This window comes from Xyrauchen texanus, chromosome 50, assembly GCF_025860055.1.
Source record: "Xyrauchen texanus isolate HMW12.3.18 chromosome 50, RBS_HiC_50CHRs, whole genome shotgun sequence".
Lineage (NCBI taxonomy): Eukaryota > Metazoa > Chordata > Actinopteri > Cypriniformes > Catostomidae > Xyrauchen > Xyrauchen texanus.
Window position 1 is genome coordinate 2,550,276 of NC_068325.1, and position 24,715 is coordinate 2,574,990.

General features: G+C 39.0%; 1 protein-coding gene across 3 annotated transcripts in view; it reads right to left on the reverse strand.

Moving 5' to 3' along the window:
* Nucleotides 1-24,715, reverse strand: part of LOC127640885 (serine/threonine-protein kinase MARK1-like) — an 83,008-nt gene that overhangs the window by 18,889 nt on the left and 39,404 nt on the right. For 2 of the 3 annotated variants that reach the window (XM_052123580.1, XM_052123578.1), the window contains exons 5-14: nt 22,967-23,032; nt 22,790-22,860; nt 18,703-18,759; nt 18,321-18,557; nt 17,829-17,948; nt 16,839-16,938; nt 11,119-11,231; nt 10,861-11,014; nt 2,174-2,355; nt 1,953-2,050 (exon numbers count right to left, since the gene is read on the reverse strand). In XM_052123580.1, coding sequence (XP_051979540.1) covers nt 1,953-2,050; nt 2,174-2,355; nt 10,861-11,014; nt 11,119-11,231; nt 16,839-16,938; nt 17,829-17,948; nt 18,321-18,557; nt 18,703-18,759; nt 22,790-22,860; nt 22,967-23,032 — 1,198 coding nt within the window. Of the gene's footprint in view, nt 1-1,952; nt 2,051-2,173; nt 2,356-10,860; nt 11,015-11,118; nt 11,232-16,838; nt 16,939-17,828; nt 17,949-18,320; nt 18,558-18,702; nt 18,760-22,789; nt 22,861-22,966; nt 23,033-23,246; nt 23,300-24,715 lie in introns of those variants that run through there. The other variant, XM_052123581.1, reaches the window with a different exon arrangement.

Genomic DNA, 24,715 nt, shown 5'->3' on the forward strand with positions numbered 1-24,715 from the left:
CGTAAGCCGCCGCCTTTCTTGGGTACAATGAAGTAAGGGCTATAGAAACCCTTCCTTATTTTGGTTGGAGGGACGGGCTCTACCGCGCCCTTGCTAAGAGGGTCGCGATTTCCCGGTGGGGCCTCGCAGCGGGGCGGAACAGGTAGTGCAGCGTTGTCGGCTGTCTCAGGAACGCTTGGGAGCCTTCCAGGTCCTAGAGGGGGTTCGTGAGACAGGGGGCGTGCGCCGCCTGCGGGGTGCTCGACGCTGGGGCTGAGAGCTGGGCCCGGGTTGAGGCGGAGCAGGAGCTGGTTTCTTCGCAGGGGGATGCCCTCGGCGGGCAGACGGGGCAGGGCCCGTAGCGGCAGGTCTGCGGCCCAAACACACGAGACAGCGCCTGTGGCCGTCTGAAGCGGAGAGCACTCTACCGCATCCAGGAACAACACAGGGGCGGAAGGGCATCTTGAAAAAGACGCTTCCTGAAAAGGACGTTCAACGCCGCTGTGTTTTGCTCTTTTAGAGAAATTACTCTTTTAATAGGAATTTACTCTTTTAATACACAGTGTGTGTGTGTGTGTGTCTGCGCTGTCGAAGCGCTCAGGGGCAACAATGCACGCCGTGCAATGTGAAGGAGAAAGCCGCTGTTGTGCGCCGTCAAGATCCAACAGCATGCAGATCGTCAGAGGAAACAGGAACGTTTAAAGTGGTGTGTAACTCGCAGCAAACTGCAGACAGACCATCGGCTCCGAAGAAATTTTCTGACTAAACTTCCGTATTTGCCCCGCTTAAATACCCGTATGTGGGGGCGGGGTATGCAAATACTGACTGCCAACTCTCATTGGCCCTTTTCAATAGGTCAGAGGTGAATATCGGCGCTCAAGAGAGACCCCTAGTGTCGCTTCTCTGACACAACGTGGAGAGAGCGACAGAAGGGGAACTGTTCTTTTAAATTGTAAAAAGAGTTCAGAATATCAATGTTGCTTCTGTCTTTTGGATCAAATAAATCCAGTCTTGGTGAGCAGAAGAGACTTCTTTTAACGGTAGTGTAGGTCTAAAATTAAGTAAAGTCTTTATGTAAAGAAAATATATAGTCAGATTACTTCTTTTAACTTAAAACTTGATTTTGATCATTAAGTCTCCTCACATTCATTCTCTATCCCTCATTGATAGGCCCAGGGGAGGGGTCTTTGTCTCTCATGTGTGAATTACAATCCATATTCATGATAGTTCACGCCTCATCGCATATTACCTTTCAAACTAAAATTGTCTTACAAAAGTTAAATTAGTATATTGTTTTGTATGAATGAGTGATCAGGATGGTTTTCACATAATTTTGTAGCAAAAACTCTAGGCTACAAGATCCAGTTCTCAAAAGTCTTGTGGACAAATGTTTAGTATGTGTTATATGAACTTATTTCAGTGACTTAAAATTTTAGTTTTTTTTAAAAACCATGCATAAATGTTATGTTCTCAAAAATACAAACATGTACACACATGTTGCTCAGATATTATTTTAGCCCAGTTTGCGCTGAATACAGTGTTATTAGACTTTAGCCATTAATATGTTTTTAAGCAACTGAAAAAAGCACAAATGTCAAGGCATGTCAAAACTTCTCCAGGGCCCAAAAAACCCTCAGACCCCAGAGGGTTAAAACCAAATTGTTTCACTGCTTATTTTTTTAAAGAAATATTAATGAAAGATAAACTATTTACGTGAACATTTCTTTTTTTCTAAGAACTTCAAGATGTATATTCAAGTAATTGTTCTGTATGAACTGCATTTTAAATATACATTTTTATCATTGCTCATTGTGTATTTAGATACACATCTTGAAAGCGTATATCATATTAATTATACTCGGTGAAAAAGGGTCTATGGGGATGCATGCAGAAGTTTCATAAAAAAATAAATAAAAAAAAATTATGCAGACAGTCCACACTTATTGTGTCTATAGGTTTGTGAGGGTGGTCACCTGCTGTCTTTGCCGTTGGGTATGGCTGAGTATCGGTCTGCACTGGAGCGCTCACACACGTATGTATTTCTTCTCGTCATGCCACCAGCAGAACTATTCTGCTTACACCACCATAAACACACATAAACAAACACTAGTTCACACACTGTCTTTAGTTAGTTATATCTCAATTCTATCCTGCAGCTTTGGCACATGAAGTAATGTTTCCCGCGACCTCTCACCCCTGAAGCTGTGGAGGACTTCCTGCGTTCCTGTGCGACGAGTGGCGAGGTGGCCATGTCCCCTTTAGAGCTGGAGGAGGGCTGCTTATGGGATGCATCACTCTCTTCCTTCTTCTCTTCCTCCACACTGTTGGCCTGAGAGCGTTTAGTGTAAGACACGGCAGGAGCAATCAATGGGGCAACTGAAAAAGATCACAAAGACATCACTTTTATCACAGTGCATTTCTTCCCTTTTGGAGTAATTATACAAATTTGAAGAATATTAAAAGTAATTTTTGTCATTTATTTATTATTATTTGGTTCTGTAGCGCCACCTAGAAAATGGACATGTTTGGGGTTTTCTATAGCACGTCCCTTTTAAGCTAATGTCACCAGACATTGCACACATACAGATCTCATCAAGCCAGACAATATTCGCACTGACAGTAATAAGCTCCACCCAACTGGAAGTCTGCCATTTTGAATTGTTTGAAAAATGCATGCTTTGGAATTTGAAATACTCCTAGGAGTTTCATGTTACAGGCACCAAATGTAGGCGACATCATGCCAAGACATTGATCCCATTATTGTGGGACACGTTCATAGCACCACCAACTGGTGGAAAGAAGTGTGACACTTTTAAAAGACTTTGAATTGTCACTCTTATGTTTACCTTAATTGCTTAAACATTTTTAAGAATAATGTCAAGACAGTGCAGATTTAAAATTCTGAAGGGATTCTTGATATCTTAAATATTGTTGCCTTGGCAACACATTAAATGTCATGATTCCTTTTTATATATATTCACATGTTTTTGAGGTACTTGGCATGCTTGAATTTTCACGATATTTTGCACACACATCAGAGTTGTCGGCCAAACGTTAACATGGGTGTGGCTGGGGAGCTCTGTAGCGCCACCTTTTCACAAAAGTAGTGTGGTCAGTTTCTTCTACGGTCACCAAATTTGCTACATACATTTTTCTCATCAAGCCGGACAACTTTCAAAATTACAGTCATTAGCTCCACCCAACAGGAAGTTGGCCATTCTGGATTGAATCTGCATTTTTTGAAAATTGCAGGCCCTGAACTTTTGAATACTCCTCCTATGGGATTCATGTGACTGGCAACAAACTTAGGCAATATTATGCCAAGACATTGAAGATACTACATTGTGAATGCATTTTTCATATATTGTTGCCATGGCAACTCAATAAATTAAGGGCCCAAATGTGAAACAGGAAGTTCCTTATATCTTCTGTGTGCATTGTATGATTTTGATGAAGATTCAGCAGAGAGTTTGGTAATGGGGGTCTGATCACATTTATGTGACTATTATGGGTCACGGTCATAGCACCACCAACTGGCACCAGGAAGTCAATTTAATTAGACTTTCAAATAGCCCTCTTGTGTTTACATGAATTTCTTAAAAAATTCTTTAGAATAACGTTGACACTGCTGATGTAAAATTGCAAAGGGATATTTGATATTTTTTTAATTGTTGCCATTGCAATTTATTGTGCATGTGAATGTTTTTAAAGTGAAATAAAAAAAGCTATAGAAGTCTAAGTTTATTGTAATGAAAATGTACTGCACAAACTTTTTTTTATAAATAAAATATAATAAATATATCAACTGAAATGTAAAAATACTAGAAAATCAAAGTCAGTTCTGTTCCTAATTTTAGATCGAGTGGCCAAGTGCTCAGACCCAGTACCATAAATGTCCAATAGAGGAGAGCCAAGCTCCATTGGTCAGAGGACAGTCGTCAATGCAGCCTGTAGCGCGATGATGTACTGGATTAGATCTAATATGTACTGGATATTGTAACATGCATGTGCTAATTAAGGGGTCTTCAATCAATTTCAGACCAAGGACCACTTGGTGGGTAGAGAGAAGCAGCTGGGACCCCATAACATATTGTATACAATTGAGTGTTGTGTTTTATACCTATAACAATGTGTATGGTATGCTACCACATTATTGTATGTACATACTTCATGACGTTTACTTTGCAAAGCCATTCAAATAATTATTATATGCTGCCCCGCTGAAAAGACCAGCTAAAACCAGCTTGTCGCACAGGCTGGTCTTAGCTGGTCAGGCTGATCATGCTGATCTTAGCTGGTCAGGGTGGTCTTAGTTGGTCAGGCTGGTCTTAGCTGGTTAGGGTGGGCTTAGCTGGTCAAGATGGTCATGCTGATCTTAGCTGGTCAGGATGATTTTAGATGTTCGGGATGGTCTTTGCCGGTCAGGCTGGATTTAGCTAGTCTCTCAGCCTGGACAATCTGGTTTAAGATGGGAGGTTAGCTGGCATCCAAGCCTGGCCAACTAAAAAGTTATCAAATCCCCTCTGAAACCAGCTAACTGACTGGCTAGACTGGGTGGCCAGCTAAAGCCAGCCAACCAGTTTAGGATTAGCTGCCCATTACAGCAGGGACAGCAGGGGGCTACAAAATGTTTTGACATTTTACATTTTCCTTGTTAATCCCTGTGCCAACCTACTCCAAAAAGAAATAAAAAGACAGACAGATAGAAAGAAATACATACAGACCCTATCCATGCAGAATAAAACAACTTCGATAAGGTTATTCTCACGTGAGTGATTGATTTTATACTTATATTTCAAAATTAATGTTCATTTCATTGAGTATAAATTTGTAGTGAGGAAAACAATGACTGAGTGTACCTTAAATTATGTTGTTTTGAGAGTTAACATCTTGTGTGTGTGGAACGTTAAGGACCGTGTATGCCAGCTTGATAATCTCAGCGGTAACTATTTAGTTACACCAGGTAAGTAAACTATTGTTCTGAAAGCAAAAAGCAACTAATAATAAAAAAAACTGCTCAACCACACAGCGCGACCAATGCAAAAGCAGATGCGTTTACTCACCTGACCCTACACTGCAGTGCTGCTAAACCTGATGGCCACATTCACAAGGCAGCAGATTACGGTTGTCAGACCTGTTTTGAGTGCTTAATAAGGTTGTTTTCACACACAGGATGGTTATTTACTGGTGTGACAACCGCATATAACCGAACTGACACCTACAAATTTTCAGTTCTCACAACCGCATTCTCTTTTAATGTGAGAGATCCACGCTGCACTGTACACGCGTGTGTCTCGTGTGTTTTATGTGGGGTTTCATTCACTCAGGGAGATGGAGAAATGAGCTCACTCCTGTACATTTGAACGTTTGTGCTGGTTCGGTGTTTGAGATATTAGACATAATTTCTTTTGGCCGTGTCATCACTTTCCACCCCATGTGGTCCAAATCGCTCCAAACGGGTGACATTCGTTTGTGCTCGATTTGTGCCATTAAAATTAATCTTGTATCTTTTTCTCTTCCTTGGAAATAACAGCTTGTAATCGGGAGCGGTGACGTCACTTATCACCCCCTGTGGTCCAAATCAGTCTGAACTGGTGGTGTTCATTTGTGATGATTTGTGTCGTTAAACGAAACACTGAAACTATTTATCAGCGCAATGTTTGAAAACATGTTAGGTGTGTTCACGTGCTGGAATGCTTTGTTGTTGCACTAAAATTACTAGCAGTGCCACAAAAGAGTAAAACGTATGTGTCTCCACTCTAGATGTTTAACAGTTTAGGTTCATTTTTAAATTGACATGGCATCTAAAAACACAAACAAGCCGTGAAAGATGTCTATCTACCACACGTTTACATTGAAATCAGTTATAAAACAGCAGGGACAGACACAAAAACATGCTCAGTGTGAACGGCCCCTCACACTTGCCTATTCTTTATTATTTGTTACTGTACATTTGAGATTTTAGAGGATAACATCATCAAAACTAAGAAGTAGTTACTAAAAGTATGGAAATTATGCAGTGACCCAAACCAATTAAATCAGAAACATCTTTATTTACTAACTTTTACAATTTATTTGATTTGTCTTGTATCCTGCTCTGTTTTGCTCTTGCTGTAGATAAATCGAGGATAAATGAGTTTCAATGTTTTTAAGATTAAAGTAACCATTTAAAGTGATTTTAATAAGGACAATTTAGACATTTTACCAAACAATCTGGTTAAATTAGCTTAAAAAAAATGTTAACAGTTTGAATGGTGAATAGTTTGCATTTTTGCCAAACCTGATATTTCCTGACAGAGAGATGTGTTTGAGTTTGATGTGGTGAAAAATGTAATCTTTGCCCAAAAATTAATACTTCAACGATACCAAACACACACAAACCAGAAGTGAGCACAAACGATGGAGACAGGTGATTGACATGGGGATTAGCCTGCGCGATTTCACACTCCCAAAAGCTATCTTGTTAAATACAAAGAAAGTAATATGTTATGATGTTTAATTTTTTCCTTGTATGTGTAAGCATACTTGGCAATAAAGCTGATTCTGATTTAACGGCACAAACAAACAACACCAGTTTGGAGCGATTTGGACCACATAGGGTGGAAAGTTACGTACTGTTCCTGAAACCTTTCTTGCTTTATCTAATGAAGATATATAGTTTCAGTGTTTCTTTTAATGGCACAAATCATCACAAATCAAGCTGAAAAGAACGACACCGGTTTGGAACGATTTGGACCACATGGAGTGGAAAGTGATGTCACACAGCCAGAAAATAATGTCTAATATCTCAAACACCGAACCAGCACAAATCTAATTTTGCATGTTACAGATTTGGTAATGATTTAATTATATGTGGTGGCAACTTCTCAGAGGTAACAAACATCCAGTACGTAGTGGATTTAATCCAGTACGTCATCGCGCTACAAGCTGCAGCGAGTACAGACTCGAAATTCTCGTTTGAGATGAGCAAGTTCTGCATAGAACCGACCACCGGTGATCACCGGCAGGTGCATTCTGGTTCGAAATCTGTCCGACTTCCTGTGATGTTATGAAGACGTATGTCAAAAGTGGTGGAGTGGCGTAGTGGGCTAAAGCACGTAACTGTTAATCAGAAGGTCGCTGGTTCGATCCCCACAGCCACCACCATTGTGTCCTTGAGCAAGGCACTTAACTCCAGGTTGCTCCGGGTGGATTGTCCCTGTAATAAGTGCACTGTAAGTCACTTTTGATAAAAGCATCTGCCAAATGCATTAATGTAATGTCAAAAAATGTCCAACGAGAGCGAGGTGGCCGCAGTTGTAGTAGGCAGGCGGCACAGTTGCTTTTTCCGAGTACTGCACCGAAATGCAAGCGCAATGGAAATGACTGGCTGATGACACAGCTTAATGCTCATTGGCTTAAACAACCGTGATGTTTTGCTATCTTCCAAAATATCATGTTTTTATGTGTATAAATGATATGTGAATATTACCAAGACTATGACAATCTCTGTATGGGATATGTGATGGTATCATATTTTTGCGCCTCGCTCTGACGGGAGTGATTATGATATCACAGCAATTCAGACAGATTTCTAACCGGCATGCACATGTTGGTGATCATCAGTGATCAGTTCTGCACAGAATTTACTCATCTCAATCGAGCCTAATGAAATGCATGCGGTTTTTTCTTCAATCATTGGATCATAAGCAGAGAATGCACTAAATTAATGGCAAAAATAGGGAAACAGGAAGTGTCTCATATCTTCAGTGTGCATTGTGTGATTTAGATCAAAATTGAGTTATATGTTTTTTCATGGGGGCTAATCACTTGGATGTGGCTATTGTGAGTCATGGTCATAGCGTCACCAGCTGGCAGCAGGAAGTGTGACATAACAGACTTTGAAATAGTCCTCTTACATTTATCCAAATTGCTTCAAAATTGTGTAGACACTGCCGATGGAAAATTTTTGAAGGGATGCATGTTAGCTTTAATAGTGATATCATGGCAACAGATTAAATTACATGACGTTGTAGTCAAACTGGAATGGTGGCATATTAATGTTGAGTTGTTGCAGTGTCCATCATGCATTGTTTTCCAAAAGCCACCAAGTGGAAATGGACCCATGTTGCTTGGGCCCGTGATCGCTGCTTGCAGATATATGATTGAATATTGTAATTGATTGTTTTCGTTTACCAAGCAACATTGCAACTTAGCGCATTATATGGAAGGTACGCTCACATCAGTGCTAATTTTCACAATGTTTTTTATTTTAGTCTTAATTTTGGACTTTGACAAAAAAAAAATCCTTTAAATTTAGTCAATATTTCATGTCATATTCAGTAATTCTAGTCAATTTTACGTTGACTAAAATGGTATTTCATTTGAATTTACATATTTTAGTTGACAATGATGTGCTAAAAGACCAAACTTTAACCAAATATTAAAATATTTCGATTTTTTTAAACTTCTTGCAATTACTTAAACATGCATCAAACATATAAAAAAATTGATAAATAAATATGTAAAAATATTAGAAAACTGTTCTAAAAACCTGAGCACCTAATATAATAGTATATAATAAATATTATGAAGTACAAGATAAGATTCTGTTGTGAATTCTCACATTTAGACAGTTTTGAATATTGTGTTACAAGTAGCACATTTTTAAGAAAACAGTGCATTCACAAAACAAGTTGCACATTCTGACTAGCACGTAACTTAGTTCAAGTTCACCTGTTTATTCACTTCATTGTATGGCAGAAATAAATTGTAATATTACAGTTAGGTTGTGGATTTAGTGATATATAGATGTTTTTGAGTGAGGTTATTAACCCATTTGTAAAGTTTATTGTACAGGTGTTGGACTCAGCTCACGCAGCTCAAGCGGGGAAATCCCCAAAATAATATGACTGAATTATTTCATTCTTACATTTATTCTTTCTTAATAAATAAATAAATAAATAAATAAACAACATTGTTATTTTATTGCAGTATTATTAACAGTAGTCTGTTAACCTCCTGAGACTGGAGCGTGACTGCTGTGTGTATTTTCCATTTCCCTTTGTAACAAGCAGCACCTTATAAACATGCCAAAATAATAATAAAAAAAGTTTTCCTAAAAATATATGTCCACATGTGTGGACAGCGGGACTAAGTTGTGAAATTTTAAACACTTTTTTTTAATTAAACTTTTTATTACGTTTCCAGGAGTGTTGGTTATTCATGTTTTTGAGACGTTTCAGACGTTACATCAGAAATTAGGATAATTAATTCTGATTTAAAGTAATGGCCAACATCATCCAATCACTGCCAACCATGTTCATAAATCGAAGCATTATTAATTGTGAATCTATGTACTGATGATCATTGTCCCATGTCTGTCAAACATGTTGAGTGATCCAAACATCATCTGCAGCCTGAAACTGAACTTTTGATCAGATTTTAGGAGTGAATGCACTTGGCTGCATAGAGTGTTACAGGATGCTCCCTTTTTAGTGAATGACTTAACATCCAGTGTGCTGTCTGTCTTCACTTGTCTCAGAAAAGTAAAAAATCGCTGAAAGCAAAAAAAAAATTCTCAATGTAAAAATGCAATTAAATATAGGATTTCTAATGAAAAACTAATGCTATTGTCTAGGTCATTGTGTTTAACAGTGTGCCTTTTTGCAATAAATCACACAAATTTTAAAAAATGGCAAATACGATGTAACTAGAGACTTTAATATTTAGACTCCAACAGATTTCAATATAAAAACTCAATTGGGGTTCTTACCAGATGTAGTTTTTTTGTGTGTTTTTGGTGATCGCAAACTCCGCTGTGATCGGCAACATGTTGTTTGACTACGACAGCCAGTCTCAGTTCAGAGTCTCAGTCTCAGTTCAGAGCCAGTCTCAGTTCAGTCTCAGTTCAGTCTCAGTTCAGAGTCTCCTGAACTGAGATCAGCCAGTTTAAATGAATTTAAATATTTACATATAGCGAAGCCAAAACACAATGTCTGCACAGAAGGTCACACGAGGTTAATTAAAACCATTTAATTATCATCATGATGCGTCTTTTCCATCTTGTCTTCGTTATCGTTGACAAAATAAATAAAAAACATTTGTCTACAAACGGTTTCATAATTATTTTCATTACTATGGGCTCACAGGTGTGCCTTTCAATAAATTTGACAACAGATTCCAACACGGTTCACCCAATCAGAATTTAGAGTCAGATAAATATAGTTTTAATTGGGACTTTATAAGCTTTAAGATTGCTTTTGATGTTCAGCAGATGTGCAAATCTGCAATCTGCAATGTGTCACACTTTGTGAGTGCACAATTAGGAACCACAAATGCAAATTGTTTTTCTAAGTGCAGTTGAATTTTGACTGCAATATGCTTCCATAGACATCAGCGAGTTACAGTTGTGTTTGTTGTCAGCCTGAAATTCTGCTTTTCTGGCTGTAAAAACTTTATCATCTGAGTTTTCATTAAATCTAATTGAATCTGTATCATGTAATGATGACATTTAATGTCACTGCCTTTTCTCCGCATTAAAGTTTCATACTGGAATACTATTGGCATGCACCAAAATGGTGGCCAAAAATGCCACAAAATGCCTTTTTTGGTTGTCAGTTGAAAGAGAAGAGGAATAATCATGGCCTATATTTGCCAGTCCCAGCTTGTAGTTTGATCATCTTTACACAAGTACAGCATCAAATATATATGGTCAATAATTTGATTCTTCCTAAACAATAAGTTCAGTGTAGAGAATATTTTGAATCTGATCATTTAGCCATACAGAAATACTGTGACCATGAAATACATATTCACAAAATTACATTTTTAATTCAAGTTTAATTAAGTAAATGTTCATGCTATTCCGTGCAGTCAGTGTGCGTTTGTGTGTGTGTTCACCGTGATCGCTGAATCGTCGTTGTTTCTGCGTGGCTGAGATACTTCGCTGGACTTTGGAGTGTGCGGGTGACTGTGTGGAACTGTTGTTCAAGTCACTGGTAGGTCGCGACCTCTGACACAGGTTTGTGCTGGACAACGATTCGCTCCCTTCAAACTGCAATGAGTACACAATAACACATGATGAATATTAAGTAGGTGTGACTCTGTCATTATGACTGATTTTCCAGTAGGCACTGTATAACGCCCATGATGACTTGCCTCTGCGGGTTTCCTGCCCAGCAGCAGATATGTGGCCATGACCTCATCATACTTCTGTGCCACCAATGCTTCGGTGATCTCATCTTTAGGGAAACCCATAGTGATCATCAACTCTGAAAGAGGACCAGAGATGATAGATTCAGAACTCTTTTTCACTTTTCTTCAAATGCACAGAGGGTATTGATTTATTTAAAAGGCAATTTTGAGAGATCAGGTGAGCAATAGGCGGTGCTAAAAAACGTTAGCACTGGATGCAATATTTTAACTTATTTTCTACAACAGTTATTTCCGGTCCTCGAATCTGGTTGGACGAGCGATGGCAGAGTGGTGGAATGCTAATATATAGTACATATACAGCACTGGGACACTTAACTATTTGTACCACTCTGCTTGTGTTTGTGACTTTCCAGAGAGTTTGGGGGATTTGATTTATGGTTTATTTTGATTTATTTCCATGATTCATTCAGTGACCATTTCTGGAGATTTCATATTTACTCCAGTAGGTGGTGACAAATAAGTGTTGTTTATGTTTATGAGTGAGTCATTCAAGCATTGACTCAACTGATTCATAAAAATAATCAGTTGTTCACCATATAAACAATAGAAGTACACAAAAATGAATCATTCACTTCAAAGATTTGTTCAAAAACAATGATTTGATTACAATTGGAACATCACTAGTTTAAAACAAAAGTGTGAGAGCTATGCATGATGCTTCGGCTTCTTTTGGAGCTATTTTCGGGGATTAAGATATCGTGGCTTACAGGTAAAATAGCCAATCACCTTTAAGATACAAACATCGCTTGTCAATCAATTTGAGAATGCCAATGGGCATAAGCTATACAAGCCAGAAACTTTCATTTTTTACTATAATTTGAGGTAAAGAAGCACATTTTATGATTCCAGTGTTGTTAGATTTTACTGCCGATTTGAAATATATTCTTTAATCGTAATCTTGACCAACCATTTTGGAATTCAAGTAGCTAGGAGCTGCAATTGAATGCCGCTTGTTTACATAGAAAAACATCTGCCCGAGAGTGTTCCAAAGATGGCCGCTAGTGGACTGAATTGCTAGAAAGACTTTGACTATGGCTGTGTCTCGTTTGGAAGGATGCGTCCTACGGCGGTCACATTTGTCGACCACATATGTCATCGAGGCTGTCTCGTTTCAGAAAAGCGAGTAGGACACTTCGAATGCAGCCTTCGAATGCGACCTTCTTTCACAGGAATTCGGCAGATGCATGAGGTGTATCCTTCGTGGGCACTCACAACCCACAATTCTTTGCTTCAACGGAAATGTCTAAAAAAAATAACAACACCAATTTGCCCCTAAATATGATGTTCAAACGCAAGGAATGTTAATTCCTGAGTTGAAGTACCTCAGTAGATGGATGCAGAGTATATAAGATGTATAATTACATGAATACAGGTGAAACTCGAAAAATTTGAATATCGTGCAAAAGTTCATTAATTTCAGTAATTCAACTTAAAAGGTGAAACTAATATATTATATAGACTCATTACAAGCAAAGTAAGATATTTCAAGATTTATTTGATATAATTTTTATGATTATCGCTTACAGCTTATGAAAACCCCAAATTCAGAATCTCAGAAAATTAGAATATTGTGAAAAGGTTCAGTATTGTAGTAAAGTAAGTAAGTAAAGTTTATTTCTAAAGCGCTTTTCACAGATAAAATCACAAAGTCACTGTACACGAGAGAGGTAAAAGCAAAATCTTATATAAACAATATAAAAATATATACAATACATATGTAAAATCAAAGTGACACTAGTTAAAACCCATCAACCAAAAGCCTTCTTAAATAAACAAGTCTTCAGATCTTTTTTAAAAGAGTCAACAGAGTCAGCCAGACGCAGAGACAGGGGCAGGGCGTTCCACAGTCTGGGGGCAACAGACTGAAAAGACAGGTCCCCACGGGTTTTATAACGAGTCTTGGGGACCAAAAGAAGGTTCTGGCCAGAAGACCGAAGAGTGCGGCTAGAGGAGTGCTGACTCAAAAGGACCTTGATGTACTGTGGGGCCTGACTATTTAATGCCCTAAAAGTCAGCACTAAAATCTTAAAATCAATCCTATATTTTACAGGGAGCCAGTGGAGAGTCAACAAAACGGGAGTGATATGAGACCTTCTTGGGGCACCAGTTAAAAGTCTAGCAGCACAATTTTGAACCATTTGCAGCTTGTTCACAGCAGACTTATTCATGAAGGTAAAGACAGAGTTGCAATAATCAAGTCTAGTTGATATGAAAGCATGAATAATAATTTCCAGATCCTTCTTTGACAACATTTTACGTATCTTAGAGATATTCCTGAGGTGATAGAGGCAGTTTCGGACAAGCTGTTTTGAGTGTATCTCCAAAGACATGGCCTGGTCAAACACAACCCCCAGGTTTCTGAGGCTGGATTTGACAGAGGAGCCAAGGGAGCCAAGGTGCTGTTTGATCACCGGGATCTTATGGTCTGGAGCAAAGATCAATGTTTCAGTCTTACTTGCATTTATCTGCAAAAAGTTTGTGGCCAGCCAGTCTTTGATAGAGGACACACACTCTAAGAACAGTGACAATCGATGGAACTCAGCATCATTAAAAGAACAATACAACTGGACATCATCGGCATAAAGATGATACGATACATCCTTAAAACAACCCATAATATGACCAAGTGGCAAAATGTACAGTAAAAACAAAATAGGCCCCAAAACTGACCCTTGTGCCACTCCGCAGGACAAATTGGTCACATCTGACTGTACATTGTTTATAGAAACATTAAAGGTTCTGTCTTGAATATAGGAAGAGAACCACTGTAGGACAGATCCAGATAGTCCCATCTCATTTTGAAGCCGGTTGATCAGTATACTGTGATCTACCGTGTCAAAGGCAGAACTCAAATCGAGAAGTACAAGTACAGTGTAGCGGCCAGTGTCCGCTGCCATCATCACATCACTAGAGACTTTGATAAGAGCTGTTTCAGTGGAGTTGTAGGCTCAAAGTGTCACACTCTAATCAGCTAAACACCTGCAAAGGGTTCCTGAGCCTTTAAATGGTCTCTCAGTCTGGTTCAGTTGAATTCACAATCATGGGGAAGACTGCTGACCTGACAGTTGTGCAGAAAACTATCATTGACACCCTCCACAAGGAGGGAAAGCCTCAAAAGGTAATGGTTTCTGTATTTAAAATCCTTTTTTTTTATTGATTTCATGTAATATTCTAATTTTCTGAGATTCTGAATCTGGGGTTTTCATAAGCTGTAAGCCATAATCATCAAAATTATATCAAATAAAGGCTTGAAATATCTTACTTTGCTTGTAATGAGTCTATATAATATATTAGTTTCACCTTTTAAGTTTAATTACTGAAATTAATGAACTTTTGCACGATATTCTAATTTTTCAAGTTTCACCTGTATATATAATTAAAATAAAGTTTTAGACTAAAAGTACACCTGTTAAATCTATTTTCTTTTCTCTTTACAACATTATAACACTCCTAAAATTTAACTCATACATTCCCTTCTAAAAGGACTTTGCACTCGCGCTTGTTAAAGAGTGTCATAGCAACCATGTTACGTTCTATTTGTCCAACGAAGGCCATCTCTTTTAAACGAGGCTTGTTTAAAAGAGGGCACTCGGTATACTGCAGCCATCAAAGGACACGTCCTAGCTAGTACGCAGCCTTCGAAATGAGACACAGCTTATACAGTCAGGTCCATAAATATTGGGACATCAACACAATTCTAATCTTTTTGGCTCTATACACCACCACAATGGATTTGAAATTAAACAAACAAGATGTGCTTTGACTGCAGACTTTCAGCTTTAATTTGTGGGTATTTACATCCAAATCAGGTGAACGGTGTAGGAATTACAACAGTTTGTATATGTGCCTCCCACTTTTTAAGGGACCAAAAGTAATGGGACAATTGGCTGCTCAGCTGTTCCATGGCCAGGTGTGTGTTATTCCCTTATTATCCCATTTACAAGGAGCAGATAAAAGGTCCAGAGTTCATTTCAAGTGTGCTATTTGCATTTGGAATCTGTTGCTGTCAACTCTCAATATGAGATCCAAAGAGCTATCACTATCAGTGAAGCAAGCCATCATTAGGCTGAAAAAACAAAACAAACCCATCAGAGAGATAGCAAAAACATTAGGTGTGGCCAAATCAACTGTTTGGATTATTCTTAAAAAGACAGAACGCACCAGTGAGCTCAGCAACACCAAAAGACCCGGAAGACCACGGAAAACAACTGTGGTGGATGACCGAAGAATTCTTTCCCTGGTGAAGAAAACACCCTTCACAACAGTTGGCCAGATCAAGAACACTCTCCAGGAGGTAGGTGTATGTGTGTTAAAGTCAACAATCAAGAGAAGACTTCACCAGAGTGAATACAGAGGATGTAAACCATTGGTGAGCCTCAAAAACAGGAAGGCCAGATTAGAGTTTGCCAAACAACATCTAAAAAAGCCTTCACAGTTCTGGAACAACATCCTATGGACAGATGAGACAAAGATCAACTTGTACCAGAGTGATGGGAAGAGAAGAGTATGGAGAAGGAAAGGAACTGCTCATGATCCAAAGCATACCACCTCATCAGTGAAGCATGGTGGTGGTAGTGTCATGGCGTGGGCATGTATGGCTGCCAATGGAATTGGTTCTCTTGTATTTATTGATGATGTGACTGCTGACAAAATCAGCAGGATGAATTCTGAAGTGTTTCAGGCAACATTATCTGCTCATATTCAGCCAAATGCTTCAGAACTCATTGGACGGCTCTTCACAGTACAGATGGACAATGACCGAAGCATACTGCGAAAGCAACCAAAGAGTTTTTTAAGGGAAAGAAGTGGAATGTTATGCAATGGCCAAGTCAATCACCTGACCTGAATCCGATTGATCATGCATTTCACTTGCTGAAGACAAAACTGAAGGGAAAATGCCCAAAGAACAAGCAGGAACTGAAGACAGTTGCAGTAGAGGCCTGGCAGAGCATCACCAGGGATGAAACCCAGCGTCTGGTGATGTCTATGCGTTCCAGACTTCAGGCTGTAATTGACTGCAAAGGATTTGCAACCAAGTTTTAAAAAGTGAAAGTTTGATTTATGATTGTTAATCTGTCCCATTACTTTTGGTCCCTTAAAAAGTGGGAGGCACATATACAAACTGTTGTAATTCCTACACCGTTCACCTGATTTGGATGTAAATACCCTCATATTAAAGCTGAAAGTCTGCAGTTAAAGCACATCTTTGTTTCATTTCAAATCCATTGTGGTGGTGTATAGAGCCAAAAAGATTAGAATTGTGTCGATGTCCCAATATTTATGGACCTGACTGTATATATATATAATCACTACATGTAGCTGATATCTAACAACAGCACTCTTGCTCGATTGATATTGCAAACTTAACTTTGACTTGAACACACTTTGCTGCTTATGGCGTGAGACACTGAAAAAGGTGCGTCGCAACAGTCAAATATGTCAGTCTATCCTGTGAGATGGGATTGGACCATAGTGTTCCTAAAAAAGTGCTCAGTGAGTGTATGTACGTCAAGGAAAATATCCTTTATTATATTTTTTTATTTGATTTAGTTTTGAAATGTGATTGTGACACAAATGTGATGCTTTTGTGAGATTCATCTCATGAAAGCAAAAGTGTAAGAAACAAAGCAAGGATAGAGACACAGATAAAACAGAATACAGACCGATACGTTTGGAGTCACTGAAGTCCGGTTCTGGTTCTGTGTAGGGTTTGAGTTCCTCCTCCTCATGTGCCACGTTTATCCAGCGATCCTTCATGATTTGCTGCAGGAAAGAATCAGATATTACTGTGTAAATCGCACATTCACATCTGAATTAAACCATTTGTTTTAGATCAGAACATCAACCACTGACATACAGTATGTGTTAAAGTAATACTAGCATCAGAAGAGTACACAATAAACAATACCAAAAGTCCATTCGACAAATCATTTGAAATTAAAATCAGTTTTGGATCATAGATTTTAAGACATATGGACTACTTAGACTACTTTTTTATGAGTCATTTTTGGAACTTGACAACCTCTGGCTTTTGCTGTATGCAAGAGGACAGTGTGAATATTCTGCATAACATCGTTTTTGTGTTTTATGGACAAAAGAATGGTTTGGAACAACATGTGGGTGAGTAAATTAAAACATAAATTTCATTTTTTGGGCAAACCTTTCTTTTTTAAATACCCCTTTCTCCCCAACTTTTTTGGAATGCCCAATTTCCCTCTATGTACTAGGTCCTCATGGTGGTGCGGTTACTCACCTCAATCTGGGTGGTGGAGGACAATCTGCGCATCTTATCATGTGGCTCGTTGTGCATGACACCGCGGAGACTCTCAGCATGTGGAGACTCATGCTACTCTCCACGATCAATGCACAACTTACCACACGCCCCATTGAGAGCGAGAACCACTAATCACGACCACGAGGAGGTTACCTCATGTGACTCTACCCTCCCAAGCAACCGGCCAATTTGGTTGCTTAGAAGATGTGGCTGGATACACTCAGCATTCGAACTCACGACTCCAGGTGTGATAGTCAACGTCAATACTCGCTGAAATACCCAGGCCCTGTGAAATATCACTTTAAATTCATGAGGCCTGCCCTCCCTCATTTATTAGTCACATGCCTGTCAATCCCATTAAATCAGAAGTGTGTCTGACCTCTAGACTGCCACGTTTGCCTGGATTCAGCACCAGCAGTTTCTTCAGCAGGTTTTCACAGTCTGTGGACATGTAGAACGGAATTCTGTACTTCCCTCGCAAAACTCTCTCTCTCAGCTCCTGTGTGGACAACCACAGCATTGTTTAGTGTCAAAACACTATATCACCTTTCATTCACGTAAACCTGATAATAATGTTTTTATGAGAAGCCGTAAGACATATTCGCATGAAAAATGTTCAGCATTTCCTACATTTCCCCCCCCAGAATTTCGCAACATGAACTGCACGTTTTTAATACGGCATGTCAAGTTAAAAACAGTTCAACTTGGCCTTTTTTTTAAAAAAAAGCTTATTTTAGTTGTAAAGAACTTTATGAACCAATTAGCTGCCACTGACCAATCGGAATGAAGTATTCCAGAAAGTTGTGCATTTTAATATATTTAAATATGTAAGTGTACATCTGCAATAATCTGCTATATAACAGGATGTTACCTTCAAGTTCTGTCCATCAAAGGGAAGTGAACCACTGACGAGTGTGTAGAGTATGACCCCCAGACTCCAGACGTCCACCTCCGGCCCATCATACTTCTTTCCCTGGAAGAGCTCGGGAGCGGCGTATGGAGGACTGCCACAGAACGTGTCCAACTTACTGCCAATTGTGAACTCATTACTGAAGCCAAAGTCAGCTATCTTTATATTCATGTCAGCATCTAGCAGCAAGTTCTCAGCCTTAAAGAGACATACAGAGAGAGAAATGTGAGACAGAATGTACATTTTTGGGTGAACTCTTGTTTTAATCAGATCAACGATCAGATCAATGCTACAGGCTCAGACTGTGTCCAAACCTCACATGACCTCAATGTGTGTGTCTCACCTTGAGATCCCTGTGGACTATTCTCTTCTGATGGCAATATTGCACTGCAGACACAATCTGGAGGTCACACAAACACAAAGACACATTTACATGTCAAGTTATATCTTTTTCCACAAACCAGGCCTTTCACTATAACTGCAAGTAAAAGCCGAGAAAGACGCCACATTACAGACTGTCAGAGGCCGTTCACACAGGACATGTTCTTGCATTCATCTGTCCTATTTAGTAGTGTTTAGATTCGATCAGATGAATCTGGTGTGAAAGGCCCCTAAGAGAGACACATACATTTCAAGGGCACGTACAGAAAGAGAAATATTTGTTCTAACAGGCCTTTGTCACAATAGTAGAAAGAGAAAGTGAGAGAGAGAGAGAGTGAGAGACTAGGGTCTTATATTCATATTAATCACCTCCTGCTGCATCAGACTAAATGATCCGCACTGCAGCGTTAAAAACAAAAAACAGTGACTGAAGCCCGAACGCGTTATTTACCTTCATTAGCAAAACACAAAGAAAAATAGCAAATGAATCATTGAACAGCGGTAGAGGTTTAATTACACACACCCCAATGAAATCAATCTACTATCTCAACTACTAACACACACACACAAAAACTGCAGTTACCTTCACCACTAGAGGGCGCACATGTGTGCGCATCTATGGCATGCTGTATTAATATTTAGTCATTAGAACTTACAAATTACTTAATTTCTAGTACTCATTTGTTCATATTTAAGTTGCTAGTAACTATTCATTAAATTCTAGTTCTGATTTATAAGAAACTAGCACCAATTCCAAATAGTGTATAGTATCTGCATAATTAGTTACTTGTATTTATTCATTCCAAAAGTGACAAGTAATTATTTCATTGTAACAAATTGCTACTTTTTGCTCTTAAATTCCATTGGGATCCAGGATACAGATATATACGTCTGACAAGTATGTATTCCAATTATTACTAGTAGCTATTAAGTAGGTGTTGCTAATTATTTGTAGCTACTATTCCAATAGTGCCCAGTATCTGTTCACTTAGTTACTTCTACTTATTAATTATATATTAGTACTGTTGCAACTTGTCACTATTCCATCATTTACTAGTAAAATGTCTGTTGTTGCTTACCATAAAATTGAACATATACAGATTATAACCTAATATGCTGTCGGTCCTCTGCATGCCACCAAAACAGCGCCAACCTGCCGAGTCATGGACTATATAAGACCCCTGAATGTGTCCTGTGCATCTGTCACCAAGACATTAGCAGCAGATCCTTCAAGTCCTGTAAGTTGCGAAGTGGAGCTGCCATGGATCAGACATGTTGGTCCAGCACATCCCACAAACGATCGGATTGAGATTTAGGGAATTTGGAGGCCAGGACAACACCTTGAACTCTTCATCATGTTCCTCAAACCATTCCCGAACAACGTGTGCAGTGTGTCAGTGCACATTATCCTGCTGAAAGAGACCACTGCCATCAGGGAATACCATTGCCATGAAGGGGTGTACCTGGCCTGCAACAATGTTTAGGTAAGTGGCACGTCCACGTGAATGGCTGGACTCAGGGTTGTCCAGCAGAACATTGCCCAGAGCATCACATTCCCTCCATCGGACCAGGTGATCTTCTTATACTGCTCCAAGGTCCAGTTCTGATGCTCAAGTGCCCATTGTAGGCGCTTTCGATGGTGGACAGAGGTCATCATGGGCACTCTGACTGGTCTGAGGCTATGCAGCCCCATACTTGTTCATTAGATATTAGTACTGTCTGTGTAACTTTTCAGAATCAGAAACTGAATGAGCTTTAGTGCCAATTGTTCTAACGTACGCAAGGAATTTTTTTTGGGTGATAGGAGAAACAAGTGCACAAAGAACATTACAGTGAGAAGCAGAATATAAAACAAGGTAAGAGTATAAATAGACATTCAAATAATAGGACATATAACAGAATCGCCTATGTACATGTGCGAGTGGTAACATATGTGCAAGGTAGGGATATGTACAGTTATTTAATTAAATATGTGAATTACATATGTACATGAGATAAGTATTTACATTATTGCACTATGGGGGAGTCCTAAGGCAGTTTAATTGCTCATGTGGAAAATGGCCTTGGGAGTAAAAACTGTTCTTGTGCCTGGATGTCCTGGAGGGTTCAAAACAGTTCAAAGAGTGAGTGGACAGGGTGTGTGAGGTCTAGAGTGATTCTAACGGCATGCTTCCTCACTATTGGGCAGGGGGCAGCAATAATCCTCTCAGTAGTCCTGACTGTCCATTATAGTTTCCTTCTGTCTAATTTGGTGGTTAAACCATACCAGACAGTTATAGATGTATACAGGACAGACTCAACGATGGCTGTGTAGAACTGTATCAGCAGAACCTGTGGCAGGTTGAACTTCATCAGTTGGTGAAGGAAGTACAACATCTGCTGAGCCTTCTTCACAATGGAGTCTATGTTGCTGTCCCACTTCAGGTCTTGAAAGATGGTAGAGTCATGGAACCTGAATGACTCCACTGTTGCAACAGTACTGTTCAGGATGGTGAGGGGGGGATTGTAGGGGGATTTCTCTTGAAGTCCACTATCATCTCCACTGTTTTAAGCATGTTCAGCTCAAGGTTGCTGTGACCACACAAAACAGCCAGCTGTTCAACCTCCCATCTGTATGCAAACTTGTCACCGTCACGGATTTGGCCAATGATGTGGTGTCGTCTGCAAACTTCAGGAGCTTGACAGAGGGGTCCTTTGCAGTGCAGTCATTCGTGTACAGGGAGAAGAGCAGTGGAGAAAGAACGTATCCCTGAGGAGAGCCAGTGCTAATCAAGTGCTAATAGTGAGGGTCCCGGATGTGAGATTCCCCAGTCTCATTAGCTGCTGCCTATCTGTCAGAAAGCTGGTGATCCATCGACAGAGGTGGGTCAGTTTGGTTTGGCAATACCGTCAAGGATCAGGTATGATGGTATTGAAGGCTGAACAGAACACATGTACACAAATAGGATCCTTGCATAAGTCTCTGAAGTGGGTCCAGTGATGTCCTTCAGGTAGGCCAAAATCAGTCTCTCAACCAACTTCATGCCCACAGACCACAGCGACAGGTTTGTAGGCATGAAGTCCTGTGATTTTGGTTTTTGTGGGGACCGGAATGATGGTGGAGTGTTTGAAGCAGCAGGGAACATCACACTACAGTTATCTATTGTAGACCTGTGTGAAGATGTGGGCCAGTTGGTCAGCGCAGACTTTCAAAAAGGCAGGTGAAACACCATCTGAAGTTTTCCTTGTCTTTTGTTTCCGAAAGACCCGGCACACATCCCCCTCACAGACCATAAGTGCAGATTGAGTAGCAGGAGGGAGGAGGAGGAGGGGGGTTCCAGGAGGTGTTGGTGTGTGTGTGTGTGTGTGTGTGTGTGTGTGTGTGTGTGTGTGTGTGTGTGTGTGTGTGTGTGTGTGTGTGTGTGAAGTGAATATCAGAGAGGGGGAGGGTTGTGAGACTGGGCTTTTCAAACCTGCAGTAAAACTCTACAGGGCGAGGGTGGAAGTGTCTTGTCCTTGGTGATGCTTTTCAGACATTTCCACACAGATGCAGGATCGTTGGATGTAAACAGATTTTTTTCAACTTTTCAGAGTAGCTTATTTTAGCCACTCTGATTTCCTTAGTGTGTTTCTAGCCTGGTTATACAATATTATATCCCCACTTCTGTAAGCATCCTCTTTGGCATGACGGCATGAGCAGCTTTTACTATTAAATTCCATTGGCATCCAGGACACAGATATTTACTGACTAGAATGTAATCCAATGTTTACTAGTAGCCATTCTAGTTTTACTAGTAGCTACTAACTATTCCAATAGTTACTAGTACTTACTTTGTAACTACTACTCTAGTTACTACTACTATAGTTACTACTCCAATATTTTGTTGTATCTATTCCAGTTTTGCTTGTACTTATTCGTAAGGTACTAGTGCCTATTATTAGACACTTACAATTAATTTTACTCACCATTTGTACTAGTCATAATGCTTAATTTATAGTTCATTTAATTTTTACTAAGATTTACAAGATTTTAATTGATTCTGGTTCCTAGTATGATGTGTGTGTCTCACCTGGCGAAACTTGGCTCTTGCTTCTTTCTCCTTCATTCTCCCATGTGCAACTAAGTAGTCAAACACCTCACCTGACACAAAAACACAGAGACATTCAGAGATCTGTGACAGTACATGACATGCATTAATATTGATATAAAATATGCATTTCACCCTGACAGCATCCATCAAACTCACCTCCACTTGCATACTCCATAATTAAATAAAGTGTCTTCTCTGTTTCTATGACTTCAAATAGCTTAACTAAAGGAAAGAAAATTAGAGAGAAATTAGTGATAGCTTTTAAATTAAAAAAACATTTGCAGTACACATTTAGTTTTTCATAGGTCAATGTGTATTTACAAAAATAAATTTTGTGATTTTATACAAAAGTTACACATGGAAAAATATAAAATTATGCTATTCTCTACATACTTTCTGAAATAAACAGAATGCTAAACTGATCAGTTATAATGACCTTGATATGAACTCATCTGCTAACAGAGGCTCTTGTTCCAAACCCAAGACAGTTATCTACTGTCTACATAGGCAGCATCCTTCTAAGTCTGCATGCTAACTGAAATGGAACCTCATAAGAGACAGATTTAAAACACTCTTCAAAGGCAGCAACTGTGGCATGTGTTTGTGTGTTGTACAAAGGGAATCTGCAGGCAGAGAGGAAGTTGACAGGGGTAGGTGGGTAATAACAGCTTTTAGTCTGATTAATCTAAAATCCAGCTCAGCCTCTGCCAATAAGAAGCCAGGGCTCACACGCATGCGGCTTGAATGCAGGACAGAAACAGCCAGTCATGCTAATCAATACAGAAGTGAAAAGAGAGTCTTGTGTTGGTGAGAGAGATGCAGAAAAGAGCTGAGGTGGGCAGACGTCAGCCTGAAGAGCTAATCGTGCTAAAACAGCCTGTCTGAACAACTCTCCAGTGATTCCTTTCCATTAGTAATATAAATAACTGGTTACAATACCATCAAAACTAAAAGAGAGAGACAGAGAGAGAGACTGCAAAAATAATTCTCAGTACTTTAAATTGTTATTCTTTAAAAATAGCTAACCACCCCTAAAACAAGATATATTGTTAACACTGTACAATAAGGTTGTATTCGTTATTGTTTAACTATATTAGTTAAAATTAACTAACAGTGAAAAATATTTTTAAAGCACTTGGGTGATTCTCATGAAACCTTTCAAGAAAATGTCCTTGGCAAACTGTATTTAACCTGAATAAATAATAATAAAATAAACAAAATAAAGCCTACAGGACACTTAGGTACATTTTACACTGTAATTCTCATTACAGTGTAAAACTTTCATTACGTTTTACTTTTACTTTTTCCAATGTTTTCAATGGGATTCTCATTACTGTTACAGTCATTTTTATTGTATTACAGTAAAATAAGATGCACAATTATTTATTAATTAAAGTCAGGGAAAAGCAAAGACAGTACCAAGGAAGTACTACTACGATGTATAAATACTTTCAAATATATATAAATACTGGTAATGAGAATATCATAACAACCATCTTTTTTGCATCACAGTAATGAGAATTTAGGGGGAACATGTGTATAATTGTCACAATGTAAATAAATCTTAATCGCCCCCTAAAAATATGCTTCATTTTCTGCATTTTAATTGTACATTTATGCATTTAGCAGATGCTTTTATCCCAAAAAATAAAATAAAAATTTTATCTTAATTGCAATGGAAATCAACCTGTCTGGATAAAAATATAGATTTTTGATTAATCGCAATCTTCAATTGAACAAACTCGATTTTGATTATTTTATTGATTCTCCCAAGATCATTTTACTCCATGCGCAGCCCTCGAAATTACAAGGAAATCTACCAATTGCGAACAATTTCACGCTATGCCACTTAAAATGTCTGTGATTAGCCACTGACATCATATTTATTGATGGAATTCTTGGATT